Raw genomic sequence first — 22829 nt, 5'->3', positions numbered from 1 at the left:
TTCAATTAAAGCGTAAGTGCTTTAAAGGCCGTCTGACTTCACAGAAGCAGAGGCTGAAAGTACCATCACTGCAGGTTTGAAACCAATATACTCTTCTGGCAGAGTGACTATTTCAAATGCTTCTGATCGTAGTTCCACTGTGGATTAACTGTAATAGAGGATACATGATAGCGTTCTTGAAAGAGGTCGCCTGGGTCCTTTAAAGCAGTGCCACCAGCAGACTATGCACAAGGCAAATACACAGTTAAATAAAGAACTAAAAAATGCAGTGATCCAGTGCAAATTTCTTAGAACTAACTTAAAATAGTTGCCAGAATTAAGAAAAAAGAGTTGAAATGTTGATTTCGGAACCATCCTGTTTAGTATCTGTGTATTTGATAGAGGAGGAACATTTTCTAAAGTAGTTTGGAATTCTTTGTGAGCAAGGAGAAGGATGGCAAGGAAGTCAAAGGCTTGTGATGAATTATAGAATCGTGGTAACAGGGATGGTGGCATGTAAAGAATGTATGGACATAAATACGGTGTAAGTTAGTTTTAATCTGGTTGTACTGTTACAAGCCTTAAGTTGAATTCTAGGAAGATTAAGTGTTAGAAATAATGGGTTTTCTCACTGGAGGAGAACATAGTGATACCAGTTATAAACTAGCTGGCTTCAATATTGAGAGGAGTGTAGCCACAGCAATTTCATTGAGTCGCGATAGTTTCAATATGTCATTGCTTCCGGCTGTTGGCACTTTTATTCTTTAGGTCAGCATAGTAAGTGGGAGATGTGTGCCTGAGCCTTAATACAAGAATTGAATAAATACATTTTAATATGTCTATCATGTACTGTTGTAGAAAACCTCAGAAGTGTATATAAACTACAGAGATAATTAAATTTGCTTACAGGTCATTGAAATTGTAGATATTGCTGGTATCTTTGGTCAGAATAATTTTGTTGGGGGGAGGGAAACCTCTGATGTTTGATACTGTTTAAGGGGAAAAAAACCCCCAAAAACAGTGCAGTGTTTTTTTCTTTTGAAGGTGGAACAACAGGTTGCTAAAGTCTTTCTGTTCTTATCTTTAGGAATGATGTTATTGAAGATAATGACACTGGTAGCAGTGAGAACACAGGAGACTGCTCTGAAGTATTGGTTTGCACTGATTTAGACAGTGAAGCTATGAAACATGATACTGTAACTGAGGAAGAAGAAAGCGTTCAGGTGAGAGGAAGAGCCTCCTGTATATGAAAATCATAAATTGCTGTGACTTTAGCAAAGCACTTTAGAGATTCAAGTTTTTCTTATAGGTCTGATGTAGCCTTACGTGGCGCTGTTGCTCTGTGCAGTTAATTGCCTTCTCTGCTGTGCACGTTTCATAGACATACACAGAGAAATTTTTGTGTACTTCGCTGCAATTTGTTTGGACCCTGACTAATGTGTTTCTATTGGTCTTTCACAGGTACTAGCCCTTCCTTCTGCTCAGGTAAGTCAGTGTATCAGCGAGCATAGCACCAATTAGAATAGCATCTGTGTTAGTAAAGGCTTCCTGAGGAGCAGAAGACCTAGAGCTGTGATTGTAGCATAGCCCACAGTTAGTCACACCTTTTACTGTATCAAGAAAGGGTAGAAGTAGCAGTCACCTTGAGACTCTTCAGCCTCTTGACTATGCTTGTGCTAGGAAGGTGTGATTTTGTAATTGAGTAATTACAGGCTTTTCTCACTGTTTCCAGTTTCTTCTGTGGTAGGCATAGATACCCTGTTCTTTTCAACACATCTTCATCTCCTTTGTAGTGAAAGAGGTTCTATTACATCTCCTTGGACCTCTTTGCTTAAATATTTGACTTCTGCTGTGCTTATAGCTTGTGTCCCTCCATACTGATGTGTACACTTAGAATTCTTACACTTGAGGTGTTCAGCAAAAGAAAATGGAAGAAAATTAGACTTGTGACCTCCTGAAGAGGTTCAACACTTAGTATTGTCATCTTGAAAAGTATCAGGATTGACCATTTGTATTCCAAAGCAGAAAAATCTGTCTAGAGTGCTGCATGAGCACATATTAGGATGTGATGCTAACATGCTTGTAAAAATAAAATACTTGGTTATATTTTTTAAAAACTCTCTTGCTCAGAAAATACAGTGTTAATGCTACTTGAAGTTGCTGTTAAAGTTCACAAAGCAACTGAAAATGTAAACAACAAACCACAGGATAATCAGGTGTCATAGATTTAATTTTCACTTTGCTTTTATATATTATGCTTGAACTGAACAGCTTCACGTCACTGAAAGAAGCAAGTATTGTATACAGTTTGAATGGAAGCCCAGTATTGTAGCAACTGTAAATGTTGAAGTAATTGTTTACCCTGTACAACAAATATGCCTCAGCTTTGCTTTGAGCTGCAAATTATTAGATCTTCACATACAATCAAATGTGAAGGTTTGTAGTAGGTATGGCCTGAATTTGTAATGGTGGCCTGAACTGTACCCCCACTTTTTATTAGCAAGCAGACATCAATCTCTCATTCGGGGTATCTTTATGTGATCAAGCAATGCTGTAAAATACGTGCTGACAAAACCAAAATCAAGTATAACAGTAGTATGCAAGAGTATATAGTTTCTACCACTCTATGAAATAGCACATATGCAGCTGTCAAATAAGCACTTCTAATGAAAAATTCAAATCTATAGTTCCTTATTTATTTGGTAAAACTTCTGTTGTCATAAATCTGAATGATGAATTCTGTAGTTAGAGAGATTTGCTATACACGTGTAGAGAACTTTCTACAGTGGTTTTAACTTCTTGCCTGTGAGTCCATAAATCTTTCTGAGGGTTTCCTGAAAGGTAACTAGATAAGCAAACCTATTGTTAGTAGACTTAAATTAACTAGAAGAATTTAATGGGTCTGTGAACTTGAAAAGATAGAAATGGATGCCTTAGCATAGTGAAACTGTGAGTCTTGTCTGGAATCTATGTTTTTATTAAAACAAAACGTTACCGTAGCGCTTTTCACTATTGTAATGTATTCTCCTAGCCTTCTGTTCGCTTTCACGGATCCCAAATGACTCTTGAATCACCTAACAAGCCAAATTTTTCAGTTGTTCTCACTAAACTAGCATATTGTTTTAGAATCCCGTTCTATAAATTAAAATTGCACAGAATGTATTGATTGTCCAGGTTCTTTCTGGATGCATTAGTGCCAAATCTTGTTATTAAAAAATTATTAGATTGTTACCCTATAGCGCAAAATGCACAAAACATGGTGTTGGAATTAGATGGTGTTTTATCCAATTTGGGTGAATACTGTGTTTGCAAGAAATCTATTGAAAGTACAGGATAGAGTTCCATATTTCTGCCATAAATCTTTTTCTGACTGGCTATTGTAAGTCTTCTTTTATTTGTACTATTTGTTTTATGTTTTCAGTCTTTTCACAGTGAAAGTCTTAAAAAGCAACAGAGAGCGAGTTTCTCATATTGACTCCTAACACTTCACTTCCTTCTGACTTCCTAGTTAAAATATATACTGAGCTTTAGAAATCAAAACTCAGAAAATACAAATGTAGATGGAGAAACAAAAATTGCAAATTGGTGGCTTTTCAGTGCGTTTTATGGAGTTGCAATGGTTTCAAAGAACAGCTGAGAAATGTGAATTACACTTCTTATGAAGTATGTGCACTTTGGAGTTCTAAGTAGATTACTGTGCTAAGAAAATAAAGGGGAACATGATGCTTGGGAGCACATGTTCATGTATAAATGTGCTTTTGTTGTCATACCTGATGTCATTCTTGGCTTTTTTTGCTTTTTGCTATATTTCTGTCCATTGATATCCGTGGTAAGGTGGCACTCTGGGGTAAAGTAAGTTTTGTTGTTTTGCAATGTTCGTGTCTACCTTCTTGTTAATACACCATTTCAAACGTTATTGGAGAGTTGTATCTTGTGGGGAGATGTTGAAGGGAAATATACTGATTCTTCTGTGTGAAAGGAGTATGTAGCATTGTAGGAAGTGAAAGATGTGCATGTGAGCTCTCCTTTGGGTCTGAAATGGAAACAGAAGCAGCTGTTTCCACAATTACAATTAAGTGTGACGATGCAAGACTTGCACAGCTCCTCTCCAGGGTGGAAATTATCTGCTGGAGTATGACAAATGCACTGTAATTAAAAACTGTTTCCCTGAATTGGAATTTGACTTGAGGACTGAAATAATGTAAACAGAATAATGGAGTTTTGTCTGATAAGGGTGAATATTACTGTCAGCAGTGTAAAACTGGCAACTGGTATATATATTTGAACTCTCCAGGTAACTTTATTTTATTTTCAGACATTTTAAAGATCACTTGAGGTAACTTCTTGAAGTCTGAAACCAGATGTAATCTGTTGTTGTAAAATGACATATTTTATATTTCAAACTTCTTATATTCCCCCAAATAAGACACTTGCTGAAGAAATCAAGTACTAGGCTTTGGCATAAATGCTTAAAGTAGTCAGTCTTCCTGTGCCAACTTTTAGTGAACAAAATGGTGACATGTATTCATCTGAACTTGTTTTGTGAGATGGTGTCATAGAAATGCCAGCATTTCTTCATCCCCTTCCAGTTCTGTGGCTGCTTTATTTAGTAACAGGGATTAGTAGCTCCTTTTAGAAAGTCTGTCAGACTTGTTTCATTTCATATATGCTAAGCACAAGTCTACATCCAACTCAGTTATTTTCAAGAATAGGATATACTTACTGCCATGATCTTAGTCAACCCAAACTTCATGCTACGATTGACAATTTGCAGTAGAACTGTTGTTGTTAATATTTAAAAGAAATAATAAAAAAGTGGTTTGTCTGAAGATGAAAAGTCATTGTCTTCTAGTGATTAAAACACCTGATTCCTGGCCTTACTTTAGATGTAAAAATATTGCATGGGTAAAAAGTATGATTTCCACCCCACACAAAAAGCAGTGCTTGTAGTTCTTGAGGGTTTTTTGTGGTCAGTGATGATTACAGAAATGTTTTCAGCTGAGAATGCCATTCCTAAATCTTTCTAAACATATTTTTTGCCAACAGACTGCAGACATATTATTGAAACCATGTGATGAAGATGCAGATGTTGATGGAGAAAATAATAGTGCAAGGTATGTATTTTTCTTTTGTCATGTGGCAGAATGTATAACTTCAGTTTTGAAAAGTAAGTGTACCAAACTGGTGATTTGTGACAACACAGTGTAACATAAGGGAGATGAAACTAAACATATAACTTTTCACATCTGAAAACACAGAGGGTAAGATGGAGTTACCTTTTTATGATGATGGTATAAAAGTCATGGAACTTTACACACTTAAAAGAGAAAATAAGTACAAGTCTTTATGATATATATCATGGGGTTTTTGTGAACAACCTATATTCTGGGTAAGAGAAATAGAAGAAGTTACTTTCTTTAAAATATTTTGGCATGTTTTATTGCTCTTAATGATTGAAGAATTGATGCTGGTAATAGTGACTAGCCAGAATACTTTTAAGTTCATTTGCAGTTTGAGTTCAGCACTGATTGAAATTTCAGTTTGAGTTCGATTGACTTTTAAAGTATTTACTCCTAGTTTGAGAATAAAGGGCTGAGCTTTTTTTATTTCCAACTGGGTTCAAGTCCAGTTGTTGTTTACATGCTTCAGCTTGAATTCTGTGTGAAGAACAAAGAGGGGGGAAGCAATCTAACTTTTGCTCCCCAGAATTTTAATTATCACTTTAAGGAAATACATTGCATATCTGCTAAAACTGGACTAGGGTATGTAAGAATAAAATGTAAAGGGAATGTATAGTATTTACTGTGCATTAAGAAGTTTTATTTAAAATGATAACTAGGTCTGTGTCTTCTTTTTAGGCAAAATAGTATATTGCTTGGTGGCAATGATAGAATATCTTCAGAGATGTTTCTGGTAAGACTATGGTTTCCTTTACATACAGATACACAGCATCTTATGAACTTAATTGAGATACAGATATGAAGAAAAACCATAAATTTAGCTTTTAAAATCTTATGACGGTTGGCCTGCTGCAAGGTTTGCAAAATCTGTTAGAGATCTCATCATCTTGCTTCACAGAAACTTTTGGCAGCAGAGCAAGCTTATACTTATGCATCTTGTGTAAGGAATGTTTTGTAATGCAAATAATTTACTACTGTTGGGGGTGAAGCTTGCTTATAATTCCTTGAGTTAGGAAAGTAAGAATTTTTTTTTTTTTCTCCAGAAAATGTCCAGAAATGCTGGAACTGGCACTGATTAGGTACCTGATTTCAAGTTGCTAATAATAATAAAATTGTTCTGTTGTGTTATTTAAATACAGGATTCAGGTAGCAAGACTTGTGATCTTAATGCAAATACTGATTCAGAGGTGTTGGGGGATGGCGATGTTAATGTTTCTGAGGAAGCTCTGGGTGTCCAAATACCACGTCTAGATCTGAAGAATGTATCTGATGGTGACAAATGGGAAGGTAATTTTCACCCTTTAGTTACAATAGAGTCACAATATAGTTAGCAAATAATGATAAATATAACATTTGACAAAGTAGAAGCAGACAACTTATGCTTTTTTTTTTTTAGTTCAATCTGAATAATATGTTCCTGTACACATGGTAAGATCGACCAAGTCATGACATAGGTCCCGTCTTGTTTCAGAACTATCTGCAATTTAATTAAGGACCTTAAAAAAAACTCAAAAGAAAAAGTAGTCAAAGCAGTAGCTAAAGCAAGCAAAAAAAGCCTAAGTTTCATACTCGAGGGTTGTTTTTGTTTAAGTGCCTCATGTTTCCCAGGACCCTGAGTCTCTCATCCAAGTCCTTAAAAATGCTTTCTCTGATTTATGTCATACAGTTAATATTCACATTGCGTCTTGTTTGTTTTGTTGGTTTTTTTTTTAACGTAAGCTACTGAAGTTCTAATATTAGCTGAATTTGACTTAAAAATCACTAAACTACTAAACACAGCAATTTATATTTAATTTATTCTGAAAAATCTGTTGGCTGTTCTGTTTTAAACATCAGGAATGTCATGTGTTGGTTTCCACATCATTGGACAACTTGAAACAGCTCTAAACTTTCAAATAAAAGTTAAAGCTGTAGATGGATATTACTTCTGTGCCCCTTCTCCCTCCATTGTTTGGATTTTAGGAAAAGCAAAATGTATGAAACATAGTTTTCTCTCAGACAGGATTTGTTATGTTTGTGACCTTATTCTCTTATGGCCTCCCAGGTTTAGCAAGCCCCTAAGCTTGTGACTTTACTGAACTTTGTTGCTCAAATGTCTGGTAATAACTGTTTAGTCCCTTGTTGTACTTGTGTACAAACATAACCCCTTTGTAACCAGAGCAAAACACTTTTGTCAATATCTTCTTTTCAAAGTACTTATCTCAAAGTACTTATCTTTTTATGTGTTCCTTATATCCTGTTTCCTCTGCCTGGTGTTGATATTCTGAATTGTCACACCTTAAAAAATGCAAGTGATATAGTTTGCTAAAATACTGTGATCTGTCACTGACAGTACAATGGCCACAGTTCCCTTGTTTCCAATTTTAAAAACTTGCAAATACAACTTGGTAGGTACGGTACAGATTTACTACACAGGGATGAGATTTTAACTTCCAACAGGCTGTTCCAGTGACAGCTATTCTTTGAGATGCCTGTAAGTGTCACAGTCAAATGTTAGTAAGACACTGGTAACTAAGAATGACTGCACTTAACTTCTGGTTGATGTGTTATAAATATTAAAATCAGTGAAGTATACCTGGAATGTGTGTAGTTCTACAGTGCAGCATATAGTTGTAGCATGTCAGCACATAAAGCTTTGTCCTGAAGCTCAAATGGTTATAACTTACTGTTAATTTGTCACCAGTGTTGACTGTTTTCCAAATTCATTGCCTGCATGAATCCATACTTCCCTTTTACAAATGAGGTTTGCAACTTGTGATTGGCTTACTTAGATTTGTAAAATATTTGCTGGTTGGCCTTCTTGAGCCCTAGCAAACTGTACCTTCAGAGTATGTCATGTCATATAGAAGTCAATTTGCAGGCATCTGAAGACACTGACTCCAGATTTGCATTCTTGTTGCCCAATTTAATAACTTTAGACAAAGTTTAAAAAAAAAAAAAATCCTGCCTGTGTTCTTAGTGTTTTATTTACATTAATTGCTTACTTGCACATTACATTTTATTGCATCCTCTATTTGTGTTAATCTGACTTAATACATATTCTCAGAAAGTTTGTGGCTTTTGTTTTCATTATTTCCTTAAATATGCTCATAAAAACTGCTTTGGTTTTACTTACCCAAATAGTTTTATGACCCTTACTTTGAAAAGACAGTAGCATATCTGTATATAAATTTATATTATAAGCTTCTTGGTAGTAAAATCAGGATATTTTGCAAGAGGTGTTATTTCATTGCAAAGATTTTAACTTTGGCTATTCTTTAGTCCTGTTTAGAACGGTTATTAGGATCTCAGCCTTCCAAGGCACTGCAAGTCCTAGTGGCATTCCATTAAAGTAGATTGGCTCTGTAAAGAAATCTATACTAGTCCAAATCTTGTTACAAGATTTGGGTTATTAAAGCCTGTATGATAGAAGACTTAAAGGCTTGTTACCTTTACAGAGTTCTTGAAAATGAATGTCAAATGCTTGCTGGCTTAAGGCAAAAATGCAGATTGGTTAATCTATATTTCTGAGTATTTTTCTGCATTTGTCCTGCTTTTTAGAGATCACCACCATCTCTATTATTTACAAGCTGTGAGCAAAAACATATATAAACTTGTCTTTTGTTAATGTGAGGATGCATGAGACTCTTATTAAACTACAATAAGTCTTTGCTATTCCTGTGTCAGTTCTTTGTAAACCTTTTTACTGAAAAGTTCAAATTTGCTAAGGACTGAGCATCCTTACTTGCCATTGAAATTGCTTGGAAGCTGAGAGTGCTCAGGGCCTGGCCCAAAAGATGGGATGTTTTTCCCTGGTACTGTATCTTCCTGCTTTACATGTTATGTATAGTTTGTTCTGACTGTGCTGTGTGTTCACTTTAGTATTTTTGCCATTCTTTTTCATTTTATTAGCGCCATGCCCTATCACTTTTCCCCTCATTGATTTCAAAACAATGCATCTGCAGAGAGAAGGGGAGGGTAAGTATGGTTCGCCATACGTTCAGTTATCTGCCTTTTGATAGTTTATGGTTTGCTTTCTCGCTAACCCTTCACCTGCTGTCCCTTATCTTGGGAATGTTCTGATCTGCAATTTTTTTATTTACTTTTTTCTAAAAAGTCCCCTTCTTGTATCTTGTACTGTGTAAACAGGCAAGATTATAGCTTAAAAAAAAAAAACTAAAAAATCCCAATAACACTGAGTAAATGTACAGTGGAAAGCAGGTACAAGGGTTATTTTTTTAAAGATTACTTTGTGGGTTTTATTGTTGTTCTGCACACTTTGAACCCAGTTTTCAAATTTCTGATTTGAACTGGAAAATATAGGCAACTCTCTAAAAGGAAAAGGGGGTGGGATTTTAAACTGCTTGGAAGGCTGTGTCAGCTTTTTGTTAGACAGCAAGAACACCGTATCTGAGAACTGTAAGGGATGTTAGCAACTAACTTTTTATAGGGATTAAAAAAAAAATTGGTTGTTTTGGAATCCCCTGCCTAAAAGAAATCACCTTCCACAAATTAAGAAATCTCTTTTTCTCAGTGGTGTCAAGATGGATTTAAACTTAAAAACCCAACAACACTCCTTTAAAAAGACTTAAGCAAATGGGTATTGTACCTAAAGAGGTATTGTCAGGCTTACCTTCTTCAAAACCAAGAGGACAATCTTTCAAAGTACATGTGTAAGGTATGAAAATTAATTTCCACAGCAAAATATTGCAATGGACAATAAATATATTCTTCTAACTTTGGATTAAGGTAAATAAGGCTCTTTTACACTCTTTAACTGTTCAGAAATGCATACTCACAAGATACACTTTGAAAAAGGGATCCTAGTGTGCATACTTCATTTCAGTACCTTTTTCTTTCAATTGTTACATGACAGAATTTGTAGCTTTCTATGTATTTCAATGTTTTTATTCACTTTGTGTATGACACCACATCCTTTATAGCATACAAGACTAAGCATTGGGTACGCATTTTTTGTTTCCTTTTGACTCTTGTTTATAATTCTGTTAACAGAAAAGTACCATTCTGTGTCCCTTTTTTATCTTCTAGATCCGTTTCCTGCTTTCAAATCTTGGCAGGAGGACAGTGAATCTGGAGAAGCTCAGCTTTCCCCGCAGGCTGGGAGGATGACTAATCATCCACTGGAAGAGGACTGTCATCCGATATTGTCACATCGTAGTTTGGATTTTGGGCAAAGTCAACGTTTCTTACATGATCCAGAAACGTTAGATTCTTCTTCCAAAGCACTTTCTTTTGTGAGGTATGTATTTTAATGCAATTTGGTGGGTGTTGGGCAGGAGATGTTACTGCCAGTGCGAAAATACAGCTGTTTAGAACCTCATGGGTTTTCACAATATGAATTAATTGAAGACCAAGGTCAAATGTAGCATTATATGGCCATTTGGCTGTTCTGCCTGCACAGGAACTGCCATAGTGAGTCAGACCAGAGGTTCATCTGGGATGGTATCGTGTCTCTCAAAGTGGCCACTGGCAGATGTGGAGGGAAAGAGTACAAAAATAGGGCAAGCTTGCACAGATTTCCCTGGCATGTGGTCAGGGCTTCTGACAACCTGCTGTAATGGCACTTCCTGCGCTGAAGATAGTACTTATATCCTTTGTTTACCAGTCTTTACTGGACTGCTGGTCTATGATTTTATGTAAGTTTTGGCTTTGCGGTTTGTTTGGTTTTTTTTTTTCAGTAGCATGAGGATCTATTTTCATGTTGCATAGTTTTGCCTTTGTTTTGCGTAGCATGTTATCCATTCCCAGTAAAAGAGAGCCAGGCTATACAAACTATTGCAACTAAAGTGTGCAGTAATGGTCTGCGCAGATTCCTCATTTGAGCTGTGGAAAGTCTTCATTCAGAAGGGTTATAGGAAAGTATCAGCTGTTAGAGGGAGAGGTGTGGGACAGCAGTACAGTGAAGAGGTAGGATTCTTAATGCAGCTCTTCTCTTGCACATTTAGAGGATTGAGCCCATTTAACCCAGGGTATGAAAGTAGAGTTGTAACTAAACAAGCTGCAGGTTATTTGTTTGACACTCAGGAGTGTGATCCTCCAAAACTGTACATAACCTGTGACCTGTACTGTCTACTACTGTTAACTATGAAAGGGAGCTTAAGAAGAATTTCCATGCTATTAGGGAAGAAATAATCTCATAAAAATGAAAAAATCTGGAACAGGAAGGACCAAGTTTAGAGTCTTCAGTTCTCTGTCTGACATAGATTTATTGATGCAAAAAGATACTTGCCCAAGTTTTCTCCAGTTAGCTGCAGAAGATAGTTGACAAGTACTGTTAAAATGATGCAGAGGACTGACCTGCAGAAAAGTGCTGATTGTAATAGCCGTTCTCCTCATTCTGAAACTAGTAAGGATCTACACTAGTAGATTATTAGATTAATATTTCTAATATCTTGAACTATGTAGATGTCACTAGCTGTGTTGAGGGATCTTTCAGGCACCTTGTGTAACAAGTGTACTGGAAAATTGTCATGGTCTGTTTTGAAATAAAAAGGCTTATCACAAGCAGCAAATGTCAAGGAGCTAAAAAAGTGCAAAAGATGATTTAAAACCAGAATCACATACTCTAGAAATATATTAGTAAGGCCAACAGATGATATAGATGTTTTTTACATAAGTATCTAGTAACTTGCCTCAGACAGTGAAGTGGAGCTGTCTAATTACCAAGGATTGTTGAGTGATAGCTTCAAGCCTAGGCTTTATTCTGTGCCCAGTACTTCAAAAAGCACTGAGTATCTAGAAACCTAGATAAGTAGCCTATCCACCAGAAAGATCGGAACTGTTTTAATGACAATATAATTAATAGTACATTAGTTTATTACACTTGAGTTTCAAATGCTGTTTTTCTGTTGGGGGTATTACTGTAATTAGAGAGGAAAAAATAACCCATCACATTTTGAAGGCAGCAGATCAAAGCATTTTGATTCAGTAAGTAAATAGCTCTGACTGAAAAGCTGAAAAGAATGGATTATGAACTGGAGAAAAAAAATGAAATTAGTCATCTGTCACTCAAATATACAAGTTGTTTGCACTTGTTTAATTATTTAAATGACGTTTTAAAAATGTTTTTAATACAGAACACGAAGAGCGTCTTTCAGCTCAAAAGATGACAAAAGGGAAGACAAGACACCTTATCAGCTTGTCAAGAAATTACAGAAAAAAATAAAGCAATTTGAGGAACAATTTGAAAAAGAGAAAAACAGTAAGGTAAGTTACTGCTTCTGCTTTTATTTAGGCTAAAGGACTGCATGGTAAAGCTAAGTTACTTCTTGTAGTTCACCACTGAATAACTGTGGGTTCACAAATGAGAATAATTTTGTTATACGCTGCTGTCTGCAAAAGTGAACTGAGCAACAGCAATACTAGAAAATGTGCCATAATGCCTGAGCCCAAAGAAGGGCAGGCAGTGACGTTTATGCAGTGAGAGTGAGGGGATATCAGATGAGATATGTGGAGAGGCAGAAGCATCTTGCCACTCTCTGGTTCAACTTCTGATGTCTTGTCTGAAGTTTATTTTCACAAGTGTTGCCCATTATGTTGGCGCTGAGATCTGATCTGGTACTAAGAGTGGCATCCACGTTACTAGTTGCTTTCACTGTCATAAATATTACCAAATCTTGAAAGAAGTATTTATAAACAAGACTTGGTGTGTTTGTTTTCATAAAATGTAGTTTGTTTGTATCACTTTTCAGCCCTCCTATAGTGATATTGCAGCCAATCCAAAAGTTTTAAAATGGATGACTGAACTTACCAAATTAAGAAAGCAAATAAAAGGTAAGGGATGCTACAGTTTCTGGTTTTCTACAAATACAAATTACCGACATGACTAAAATGCCTAAGTCATTCAGTAAAATTCCACAGGACAGTAAAAATGTTTCATTTCTAGATTCTGAATTATTCAAAAATCAAATAATTTTTGTGGCTTTGGTTTTAGTTCATTAGAAGAGAAACTTTGCCTATGCAAACTGTCATGTTCCTTTATTTGCAGTTAAACAAACTGAGAGAGTTATTTCTTTTAAACCTTTGGATTGAGCAGTTTTTCTCATTTCAGATGCAAAGCAGAGGAGCTCAGATGGAGAATTCATACCTCAAACACGTCCACGAAGTAACACTCTTCCAAAAAGCTTTGGTTCCTCTCTTGACCAAGAGGATGAAGAAAATGGAGATGAGATGCGGGTTGTGCAGAAAGAGAAGAAGCCCACCAAGGAAGCTACACTTGAACTCATTTTGAAAAGATTAAAGGAAAAACGAGTTGAGAGATGTTTGCCAGAAGATATAAAAGTAAGCATAAGGTTATGGATAGGCTGTTTCTAAGAGAGTAACAGAGGGAAATAGAGCACTGTCAGACACTTCAGATATCACTTTGTTGGCAAAATGATGCCTCTGTCTAGCAGCCCTTTAGCAAGCCCTCGTGGGGGCAAGACTAGCAAGACTTTGTGGGGAAATGATCAAGATGAGCAATGATCGACATTTTTCTTCCTCACTCTTTCTTAAAATATTTGCAAGTATGTGCTGACAATATCGGACAGCTTTAAATGGGTGAAGGTGGGATGTATGGTATTAACTAAGCTAAGTTTGGCTAAGGCATCTGTATAGCTGATAATGTAGCAAAACTGTTAAAGTGACTTGTGTTTGAGATGCGACTTACTCTTCTGACAGAAAATGACAAAGGACCATTTGGTAGAAGAGAAAACATCTCTCCAGAAAAGCCTCCTGTATTATGAAAGTCAACATGGACGGCCGGTAATACTTGGTTTACTTCATCAAACTATATTAATGTATGCGTAGGCAACAGTAACTCTTGTGCATTAGTAATACCAGAATTTAATGCTGGGGGGGCAGGGTGGTGGCGGTGTTCTTCTCCAAAACCCAAAGTTACCTATTAGTTTCCATGTCGCCATTAGAGGAAGCCATTGCATTGACTTCTTAAAAAAAAAATTACGTATTAGTAGGCCTTTTTTCCAAAGATCAGTAGGTTATTGGAGTTTGCAAAGTGATTGCTATTGTTTGCCTTACATGTCTGCGAAGCAAAGAGAAATCTTCAAAATAAATGATGCTATTGAATTTCCTGGGAAAAGGCCTGAAATGTTGTTCTGGATTTCACAAAAACAGAAATGAAAAGACACTTCCCCCCCTCCAAGTCTGTGGCATGTATCTTAAATAATTGGAGATATGGAAGTTAGAGTAAGTGACTAGCAATTAGTGCCTAAAGTTCTGGGTTTTTATCTTGGAGAGTGATCAACATCACTAGTCCAATCACAAGATCTTTCCAGTTACTATTCTATCAGCCTTCTGGACTTGGCACACTAGCTTTATAATCAGCACTGCCATATAAATCTGACCAAGCCTTTCAGTGTAAAAGCCAAGGAAGAAAATGGTCTTGGAGATGTTGTCACAGTTCTGTAAATCCCCTTAGGGACAAAATGCCAGTAACTGTTCAGGATAGCCTTTAAGATTAATTACGTTAGTGTACACAGTGGCTGAGAATTGAGAGTAAATCAGATATCAGATAAAATCTCTCTACAGTTTCATCTTTTTCTTTTTCCCCTGTCATTTCTGTAGAATCATCATCAATGCTAGGCACACACTCTTCTCCCCCAGTTCTTGGTCCCTTTTTTTCCTCTTTTCCGTGCATCTTTAAAGATAGAGGGTTTGCTTCTACTGAAGCTCCCTTAACTTTTAGGAAGTCTTTAAAACTTCTTCCTGAAAAATATAGGAAGTTAAAGTGAGAAAAGAGAGGAGGAAAAAGCACCCACTTATTCTGCTTTATCTGCATAAAACCCATTTCATACACACAATTTAAACTAGTTTTATGTTCCTATTTGGAATGTACGTGGCCTGGCATGAGAAGCATACCGCTTTGTTTGCTTGTATATTATTGAGTGACTGGTATAATTAATTCTGTGGTTTCTCTGCCTTTAGGTTACTAGAGAAGAAAGACATATTGTGAAGCCACTTTATGACAGATACAGACTTGTAAAACAAATGTTAACTAGAGCAAGCATTACTCCTATTCTTGTGAGTAAAACAAATGCTGTTTCTGTTTTTTTTTTCCACTTTCGAACTGCTAGGCTGCCTTTAGAAGAGCTAGTAATAGTGTTCTGTAAAATACATCTTTCTTGTGGAAGATACAAGTTGTTGTTGTCATTGTACTTGAGGCATTTGATTTGTTGCCAAGAGCCAGAGCAGTTCAAAGCTTTCTGTGACCTTGATGGCTCCTAGGAAGTAAATGGTTCTTGGTGGAAGTAAATAAGCTGTTCTAACTTGCCACAGCTGAGACATTCCCAAGTCACTGTGCTAGGTATGGATCCACAGTACATATTGTACTTTTAGTCCTCCCAAGAATAGTAACACCAGTTGCAGTGAAGCTTGCCTCTCTTCTGTACTGCAGCTTACTGTCACCAGAGGCATGAGTGATAGGATGGCCATAAGAACGATTTCATTCTTTCATGCTTCCCCAGTGTGAGACGTTATCAATGTCTGCAGCATCTGTACAACATCTGCACTTTTTCATTGTGTTTTCACTTCATTTCCTTCTAACTTGGAGTGCTTTCTACTCTTTTCTTTCCTCTCTCTGTGGTCTTGTAAGAGATGAGGAAGAAAAGTTTTCATACTGTACAAGGAGATTGATGTAACCTTGTTTATAGTACCTGTAAAACAGTTGGGGAATGACAACAGGCTGTCTGTCTTTGTTCTTCATGACCTATAATCAAACTCTTGCATGCCAACCGAGACTTGCAACAAAACAGTTTTGATATTAGCTATTTGACCCTTTTAGAAGGAAGGGATTGCGTAGCTGATGTGAGATAATCTCTTTACATACAGACAGTTCTCTACCAGGTTTACATAGCTGGGCAGTGGCTTACTCAGCAGGAACTTAATCGGCTGTTTATGTTGACTCTGACTGTTCTTAGCTATCCCCTGTAAGCCAAAGTACATTGAGATGAAGGGACCAGTTCAACATCATTCCTTTCTTGCACATACATTTTTGGGTAGCTGCTTTTATAGAAAAATGTGATTTACATTGCAGTCATATTTCAGTTTAAGGGCTTTTATATCAGTATCCCGTTTTGAACTCCATAAACACAGGTTGCTCTTAAAACACCTAAGCTTTTCTCCATGACTGGTGAGTCGTAGGTTATTGGTGGTGCCCTTGACTGGTTGAGTTTTATCCCATCTCTCACCTCAAAAACCTGACTCTTCAGCTGAGATGCATTTTATATTATCGGGAGCCTTATGACTATATTGTAGTTGTTCGGTTTTTTGTGGGTGGTGGTTTTTTTGGTTTTTTGGCTGTGAAATAAAGGGATGGGTGATTCAGAAGAGATCTTGGCAACATAATTCCTAATCTGTGCTGTAGGCAACATCTGTAAAATATTTTTCATAGGCCTCTGCTTTTGAACCTGTAAGAGGTATGTGGAGCTCTCTAATTACTAAGGATTGTTCAGTGTTACCTTCTAGGTAGGCTATATTCAGTGCCAGGTATTTCCAGAATTGCTTTTTGGTTTACATGCCACTTGTTTCCAAGAGATATCTCTTACGGTATCACAGTATTACTAATCACATACACTGAAGCCTGTGTGGAAATGTCCGAAGAAGCAGGAAGCTATTTACCTCTCATGAACTCAAGTTTTTTGACAGGTCATTGTCTGTGTGGCTTTCGTGTTCCACCTTCGTTCTGTTCAAAGAGCCCATCTGTTGAAATAGCTTATGCTGTCCAGGGATAACAGATGAGCAGGGCATAATTGCATGTGTGCAACAGGCAGTTAACAGTAATACCTGTACAGCACAGTGGCACCTGTTTTAGGCTGAAGTTCAAAGGATTTTGACTCTGAGGTGACAATAGATAACTCTTACATAGCACTTCCAATTGCAGGGCTTCAGAGTGGTCTAGAAAAAGAAACTGGCAGTATTATTCCCAATGTATGCCTGGCAGAAGATGAAAAACGGCTTTGGCATTGTGTAACTTTATTTTTATAATCTCCCTGTGGTTTGGTTTGGGAGGAACAAGAGTAAATATGAAATTCAGAGATATCTCTGCGCTTTATGAGTTTTCTACAAAACACGGAGAGCGAGTGAGAGTGAGCGCTTTTTATCTTAAGTCAGAAGAAGAATATTAGAGTTTCAGATATTTTTTACTTCTGTGTCAAGGATACTGTGGGCATCTGAGCTTTTTGGGTTATATGGTTGTTTTGTCTGTGCTCTGTAAGTATGTTTGCAATCTTTTTTTCTTCTGAAAGAAGAAATACCTGTAGGTCTAAGGTGACTTGAACGACCTTCTGACCGCACGCAGCATTTAAAGTCTAATGGCACATAATGAAACGAACTTAAAATTTTTGCAGGGGTCACCATCAACCAAGAGGCGGGGGCAGATGTTACAGCCCATTATTGAAGGTGAAACTGCCCATTTTTTTGAAGAAATTAAGGTGTGTACAGTGCATTTTTAAAAAATACTTCCCAGCACTTGTAATAGGGAACTGAAATATTCATACTTGTTTTGAATCTCTGCTTTGACTTTCAGGAAGAAGAGGAGGAAAGTGATGGTTTGTCTACAGACCTGAATGATATCTTAAAAACTGCTGTCCAAACACAGTCTGTTTTAAGCCCAGTTGAAAACTCTGAGTCTGATGTTGAAGATGGTCAAGAGAAACTGACTCGGGACCTTAGGCTGTCAAGCACCCGTGCTGCTTCTATGTATGTAAAAATAAGAAGTGACTAATTCTATTACAGAAGTTGCAATTATTGCACTTACAGTCATGATACCAAATACATGATGTTGGGTGGAAAGCGGTGACACATTCAGCACTTCTCAGGAAGTGTTTGGCTTGAATGAGTGTTCTTTCCTCTGACATGTCTAAGATCTGTTTGTATTCAGTGAATTGTTCAGTATCTTCTAAACCTTCTTCAGCCTTCCTTGAGGTGTGTAGACAGCAGAAAATTTATACCCTTTTATTAACCACTAGTTTGTTCTCAGTATTTCACAATTGGACAGGCAGCATGTTCCTTACGAGCAAGACAAATTTATTATTAGTGCAGCTAGCTCAGTTGTTTTTGAGTATGCTTTGAAGAATTTAAATTTTATTGTATGGCCAACAGTATTTTTCTTTCACTTGAAATTTTTAGGCCTGAATTATTGGAGCAACTGTGGAAAGCCAGAGCTGAAAAAAAGAAGCTACGTAAGACATTACGAGAATTTGAAGAGGAGTTTTATCAGCAGAATGGAAGGTTTGTTTAGCACAAAACCAGATGCTGGACAGCAGCCTCATTTTGTAGCCAAGTATTTTTTTTTCAACTTTCTATATGAATGTTGCCAAATGGAATCTGGCTGTGTATTTTTAATAGTGGAGGAAGCCTGCTCCTGAGTTTTGTTTCTTCTATTACAGTCTGTAAAGCATAATAATGAAAATGGAAGAAGGGGTTTTTTTTCCATTTAAAAAAAAAAAGCATTTTAAAATACTTATAAACCAATATTTTTTACATTAAACTCCCCCCCTCAGATTATCCCTCCGTTTTTAACATAGGGCAGGGAAGTTTGCATATTTGTCCTTTTTTCCAGTAGGTCAGTCCTGACAGTGGATATTTGCTTTATCAATAAAGGGTTATATAATTTTTATTCTTCTCTGTATTTTTTAGTTCTTTTAGGCTTCTTATTTGAATATATGTTGTTATAAATTTGATTGAACTGCTGCCTGTTGTGTGTAATAGGAGGTTTTTCAAGGTGTATCACCTCATGGACAAAACTAACAACACTTGTAAGAGGTCAGTCACTTTCTTGACTGGCAGATGTTCTCACTTAACTATACTTTCTACTGTATTTCTCCTTAACTATAAACTCCAGGACCATTGGTCACAGAAATTCCACTAACATGGCTTCATCATGCCTTTACTGAATTTGGGACGTAACTCCTTTTGATTTTAATGGCAAATAATGAGGTTAATAATGAAGAGTTGATTTAAAAACAAGTCACATTAATAGATTAATTTATTATAGTTCAGTCTTAAATAAATAAGAATAATTCTCTGATGTCAATTTGTGGGTCAGTCTACATACAGTGAAAATGTAGATTGACTTAAATTTATTTGTATTTTTCTGTAACGTATACACAGGATCTGAAATGAAAGTCTTCATATCCTGTTAATAAAATTTCCAGGAGAACTTAAGAGAACGATTTATAAACAATGCTGCAACAGTTGTGCTGAATAAATGCTGCTGGGTTTTCTATTCAATTTTTTAGCTGATGGCAATTTTAACTACAATGAACTAAAATACAACGTGTCTGTTATTGGCGAACAAGCTTCCAAAAGTGTTTTTATTTGCCCTAAGATAACTGCACATAGCTGCTTTTGTATTTGGCTTGCTGCAGTATGGAGGATTTCCTTGAAACTTTGGTGTGCTTCTTTTTACAGGAACGTACAGAAAGAAGATCGGGTCCCAATGCTTGATGAGTACAGGGAGTACAAGAAAATTAAAGCCAAACTTAGGCTGTTAGAAGTCCTTATCAGCAAACAAGATTCTTCAAAATCAATTTAAATTATATTCCTCCAACCCATTGAATAACATGATGTTTCCGTATAGTACCACTGTACTTAATGGGTGCTTGTGTTCATTTGTCATGCACTGTTGAAAGAATCCAGTTTGTGCACTTTATTGTGGTGCCACTATAACATGTTTGAAGGGTAAGCAGGTCCTGGCTAGAGAGCAAGTAAGATTTCTAAGTTCGAGACTGCTCTATCCAACTTTAGCAAACACAGTTTCCATCAAGGTTTTGTGTTACAGATGCATCCATCTTGTTCCAAAACAACCATAGCTTTTTTTTTTGCTTTAGCATTCAAGAACTTTTGAGACACTTGTTATTACCAACTTTTTGCGTTATCGAAGAAATTATTAATACCGTAATGCTACACTGAACTACTCCTCTTGCCTATTTTTTATTATGGGGGAAAAAAGTCAGCAAATTAAACATACAGCTCTTTTTTCTGGAACATTTAAAAACAGACTGAAATTCCTTTCAAAGGACTGCTGTGGAACAACTTTAATTTTTGGTATTCTAAATTGCACCTATAACACAGTAATAATTAACATCTATGGATTTTGCTCATTAGTGGTCACGTTTCCTCCTTGATAAAGATGACAGTGGACAAACCAGAAAGTGACCTTGCTTAGTGTCTTTTAAAACTTGGAAAACTGAAAAGTTATATCACATGCTGCCTACAGGACTTATGTTACTGTTGTTCATTTTATCATTTTATTGGTTATTGTTTATCAACTAGCGGTGACATAGTGTGTTGTCTGAATTGGATACTGCATCTCCACTTTCGGAAGATTTAAGGAACATAATGAACATTTCAGTGTATGGGAAAATCTGATGGCACTCAGACTTGCATAGCTCCAGCAGAAAAGAGCTGGCTTAGGACAGTTAAAATTCCACTGTACCTGAAATAAGTATGGTATCAAGGGCTAAAATCAGTGTAGTTAATGCGCACCACAGGGTGAACTGTCGGTTTTGAGTGAAAAAATTACTGCTGTTTATCACAATTTTGTTTTACAGTTGGAGAATAAAAATAAGTTATCTAACCCTTATGATATAAGCAAAACAGTTTATGGGCCTTGCATGATTTAGCTTCAGAGTTGAAACTAAATAATGTTTTGAGTATCACATCTGCTGTGCTGAATGATGATTTAGCTACTAGCTTTGTGCTCTGCAACAGCCATCAGCAGCTGTTTTTTGATCTGGCAAAATCTAAGTGTTAATTTTAACTGGTGCTTTCTCAATTTTTTTTTTTTCTTCAATGTATCAGTTTGATTGTGGCCATGTTTTGCATGCACCTACTCTCACTGCATGTTTTTATGACTGGCTAATGTCAACATAGCTATTATTCACACTGCTTTATGAAAGACCAAAAATGAACTTTCTCACAATGTAAGAAATGGCTCGCATGTAACCTCATAGACTTGCTGTTCTGTCATGAAGCATATGAAATAGGTTGAAAGTAGGATTTTTAGTGCTCAGATTTCATCTGTGTACTGTAGAATACTTCTTTTGTTTTACTCTGCTTGTAGGCATGTAATTTTGGAATTCAGAAAAAAAAAAGCACTAAAACTATTGAGCACTGGTGGTATGCCTTTTTTTTTTTTTTTTTTTTTAACTGCAAAATGATGTGGGACCTGAGAGAATTACGAGGTTAAACTAGTCTTGAGACCATTTATCAATTTTATTCAGTTCCATTGTGCAATGTACACTTCAGTTACTTTTCTATCAGTCTGCAGACACGGGTGTATCCAAACATTGAAACTAATGTGTACTGTATAGTGTTGTACATGAATGTTTGTGTTTTATATACCACATGCAAAATGTCAATATGCACTATTTAAATGTTTTAAATAATATATTCCTCCTTTATAATGCTTAAATCTATATGATTCCAATATTTTTATAAGTGAGTGAGTGATCAGACTGGTTCCAATTCAGAATTAACAGCTGCTTTGTGTTTGTTATGCAGTGTTTGGCTGTTTATTCAGTATAGTAGATAAGCATGGCAACAGTTATGCTGAGTGTGTTTTGTGCCATCCTTGTTGAGCAATAAATAAATGGTAGAACTAGGCATTTTGTGATATAACAGTTTTACTTTGGTAAAAGCAAAACCTATATATCTATATGGATATATAGATATGGAATATATATAACTAAACCAGATATAATTGCATTGCTATGTCTGGTGCTCATTGTATAGACTTTTATAATAAAAGTACCTTAACCTTTATTGTCATATATCTTTGTTTCTCATCATGCTTTCTCCTCCACTGCCATCTTTTAAAAACAAGTGCCGAGTCCTTCGCTGTTCCTGCACGTATTTGTAGTTTCAGGGTGTTGCTGAGGCAGGTCCGAGTCCCACAGCCTGCCAGCGGAGCCACGTGCACTGGTGATGGCTCAGGTGCCCAGACAGCCCTTGATGAAGCTGCCGCAGTTTAAGCCTTATTTTACCTGTTTAGAGTGTGCCTCTCAGCAGAGACAGCAGGAAAGTGACCAATCTGTTCCTGAACTGACAGCTTGGCTTATGGTGCGATGTGGGCTTCAGTTCCTGCTGGGGTGCCAGCCTGCTGTGTGATGACGCTGTAGCAAACTGTGAGTCTCAATCATTTCTGCTCCAACAGTAGCAACTTTGGGAGTAGATCGGGCAGAGAGATGATTCAGCCATTACTGGGCTAATTAATTCGCTGCCAATGAATACACCTTCAGCTGATGAGCAGCATTTGGTCATGTCTCTATCCATAATGATCTCAGCCTTAAAATTGGTATCCCAGCAGTTACTGCTTGCTGTGTTTGTGTCCAGAAAACACTGTTATTGCACACACTTCTGTAAACACAAGAGGATGCTTTTCCTCTGGACCAAAAAGATTATTTTTTCATAGTATATTGATGTAAATTTGTATGAAAAGTGATTGAGGTCTTTCAAACTGACTCTTCTGTTGTGTTTTGTGTAAATGCACCTTTCTTCAGCTTAAGGCCTGGCAGGGGACAGAACAACTCCTGAAGGTAAAGACTCTGCTTGTGGATGTGTGGCAGTGCAGGTAAATGGGAAGAAGAAAAGCAACTAGGAAGTTGACGGAGCAAGTGAGGGAGAGGAGGCAGAAGGCAGCCTTCGGTATGTTCTTTAGGGTGGGCCAGAATA

At 36.7% G+C, this 22829-nt stretch overlaps 1 protein-coding gene across 3 annotated transcripts in view; it reads left to right on the top strand.

Moving 5' to 3' along the window:
- The window catches only part of FAM13B (family with sequence similarity 13 member B), a 51705-nt gene extending 29785 nt beyond the window's left edge, over positions 1-21920 (top strand). The window contains exons 10-25 of one of the 3 annotated variants that reach the window (XM_052816323.1): positions 1067-1202; positions 1441-1464; positions 5026-5093; positions 5838-5892; positions 6299-6446; positions 9051-9116; positions 10188-10398; positions 12236-12365; positions 12851-12932; positions 13210-13439; positions 13818-13901; positions 15081-15176; positions 17501-17584; positions 17680-17852; positions 18282-18383; positions 19566-21920. In XM_052816323.1, coding sequence (XP_052672283.1) covers positions 1067-1202; positions 1441-1464; positions 5026-5093; positions 5838-5892; positions 6299-6446; positions 9051-9116; positions 10188-10398; positions 12236-12365; positions 12851-12932; positions 13210-13439; positions 13818-13901; positions 15081-15176; positions 17501-17584; positions 17680-17852; positions 18282-18383; positions 19566-19689 — 1813 coding nt within the window. In that variant the 3' untranslated portion in view covers positions 19690-21920. The remainder of the gene's footprint in view (positions 1-1066; positions 1203-1440; positions 1465-5025; positions 5094-5837; positions 5893-6298; positions 6447-9050; positions 9117-10187; positions 10399-12235; positions 12366-12850; positions 12933-13209; positions 13440-13817; positions 13902-15080; positions 15177-17500; positions 17585-17679; positions 17853-18281; positions 18384-19565) is intronic. The other 2 variants (XM_052816325.1, XM_052816324.1) reach the window with 2 other exon arrangements.
- Positions 21921-22829: the final 909 nt, after the last annotated feature.

The sequence above is a fragment of the Harpia harpyja genome, chromosome 20, assembly GCF_026419915.1.
Source record: "Harpia harpyja isolate bHarHar1 chromosome 20, bHarHar1 primary haplotype, whole genome shotgun sequence".
NCBI lineage: Eukaryota > Metazoa > Chordata > Aves > Accipitriformes > Accipitridae > Harpia > Harpia harpyja.
Note: the sequence above shows the minus strand (reverse complement) of the source record. Positions and strands in the feature narration are given on the sequence as shown.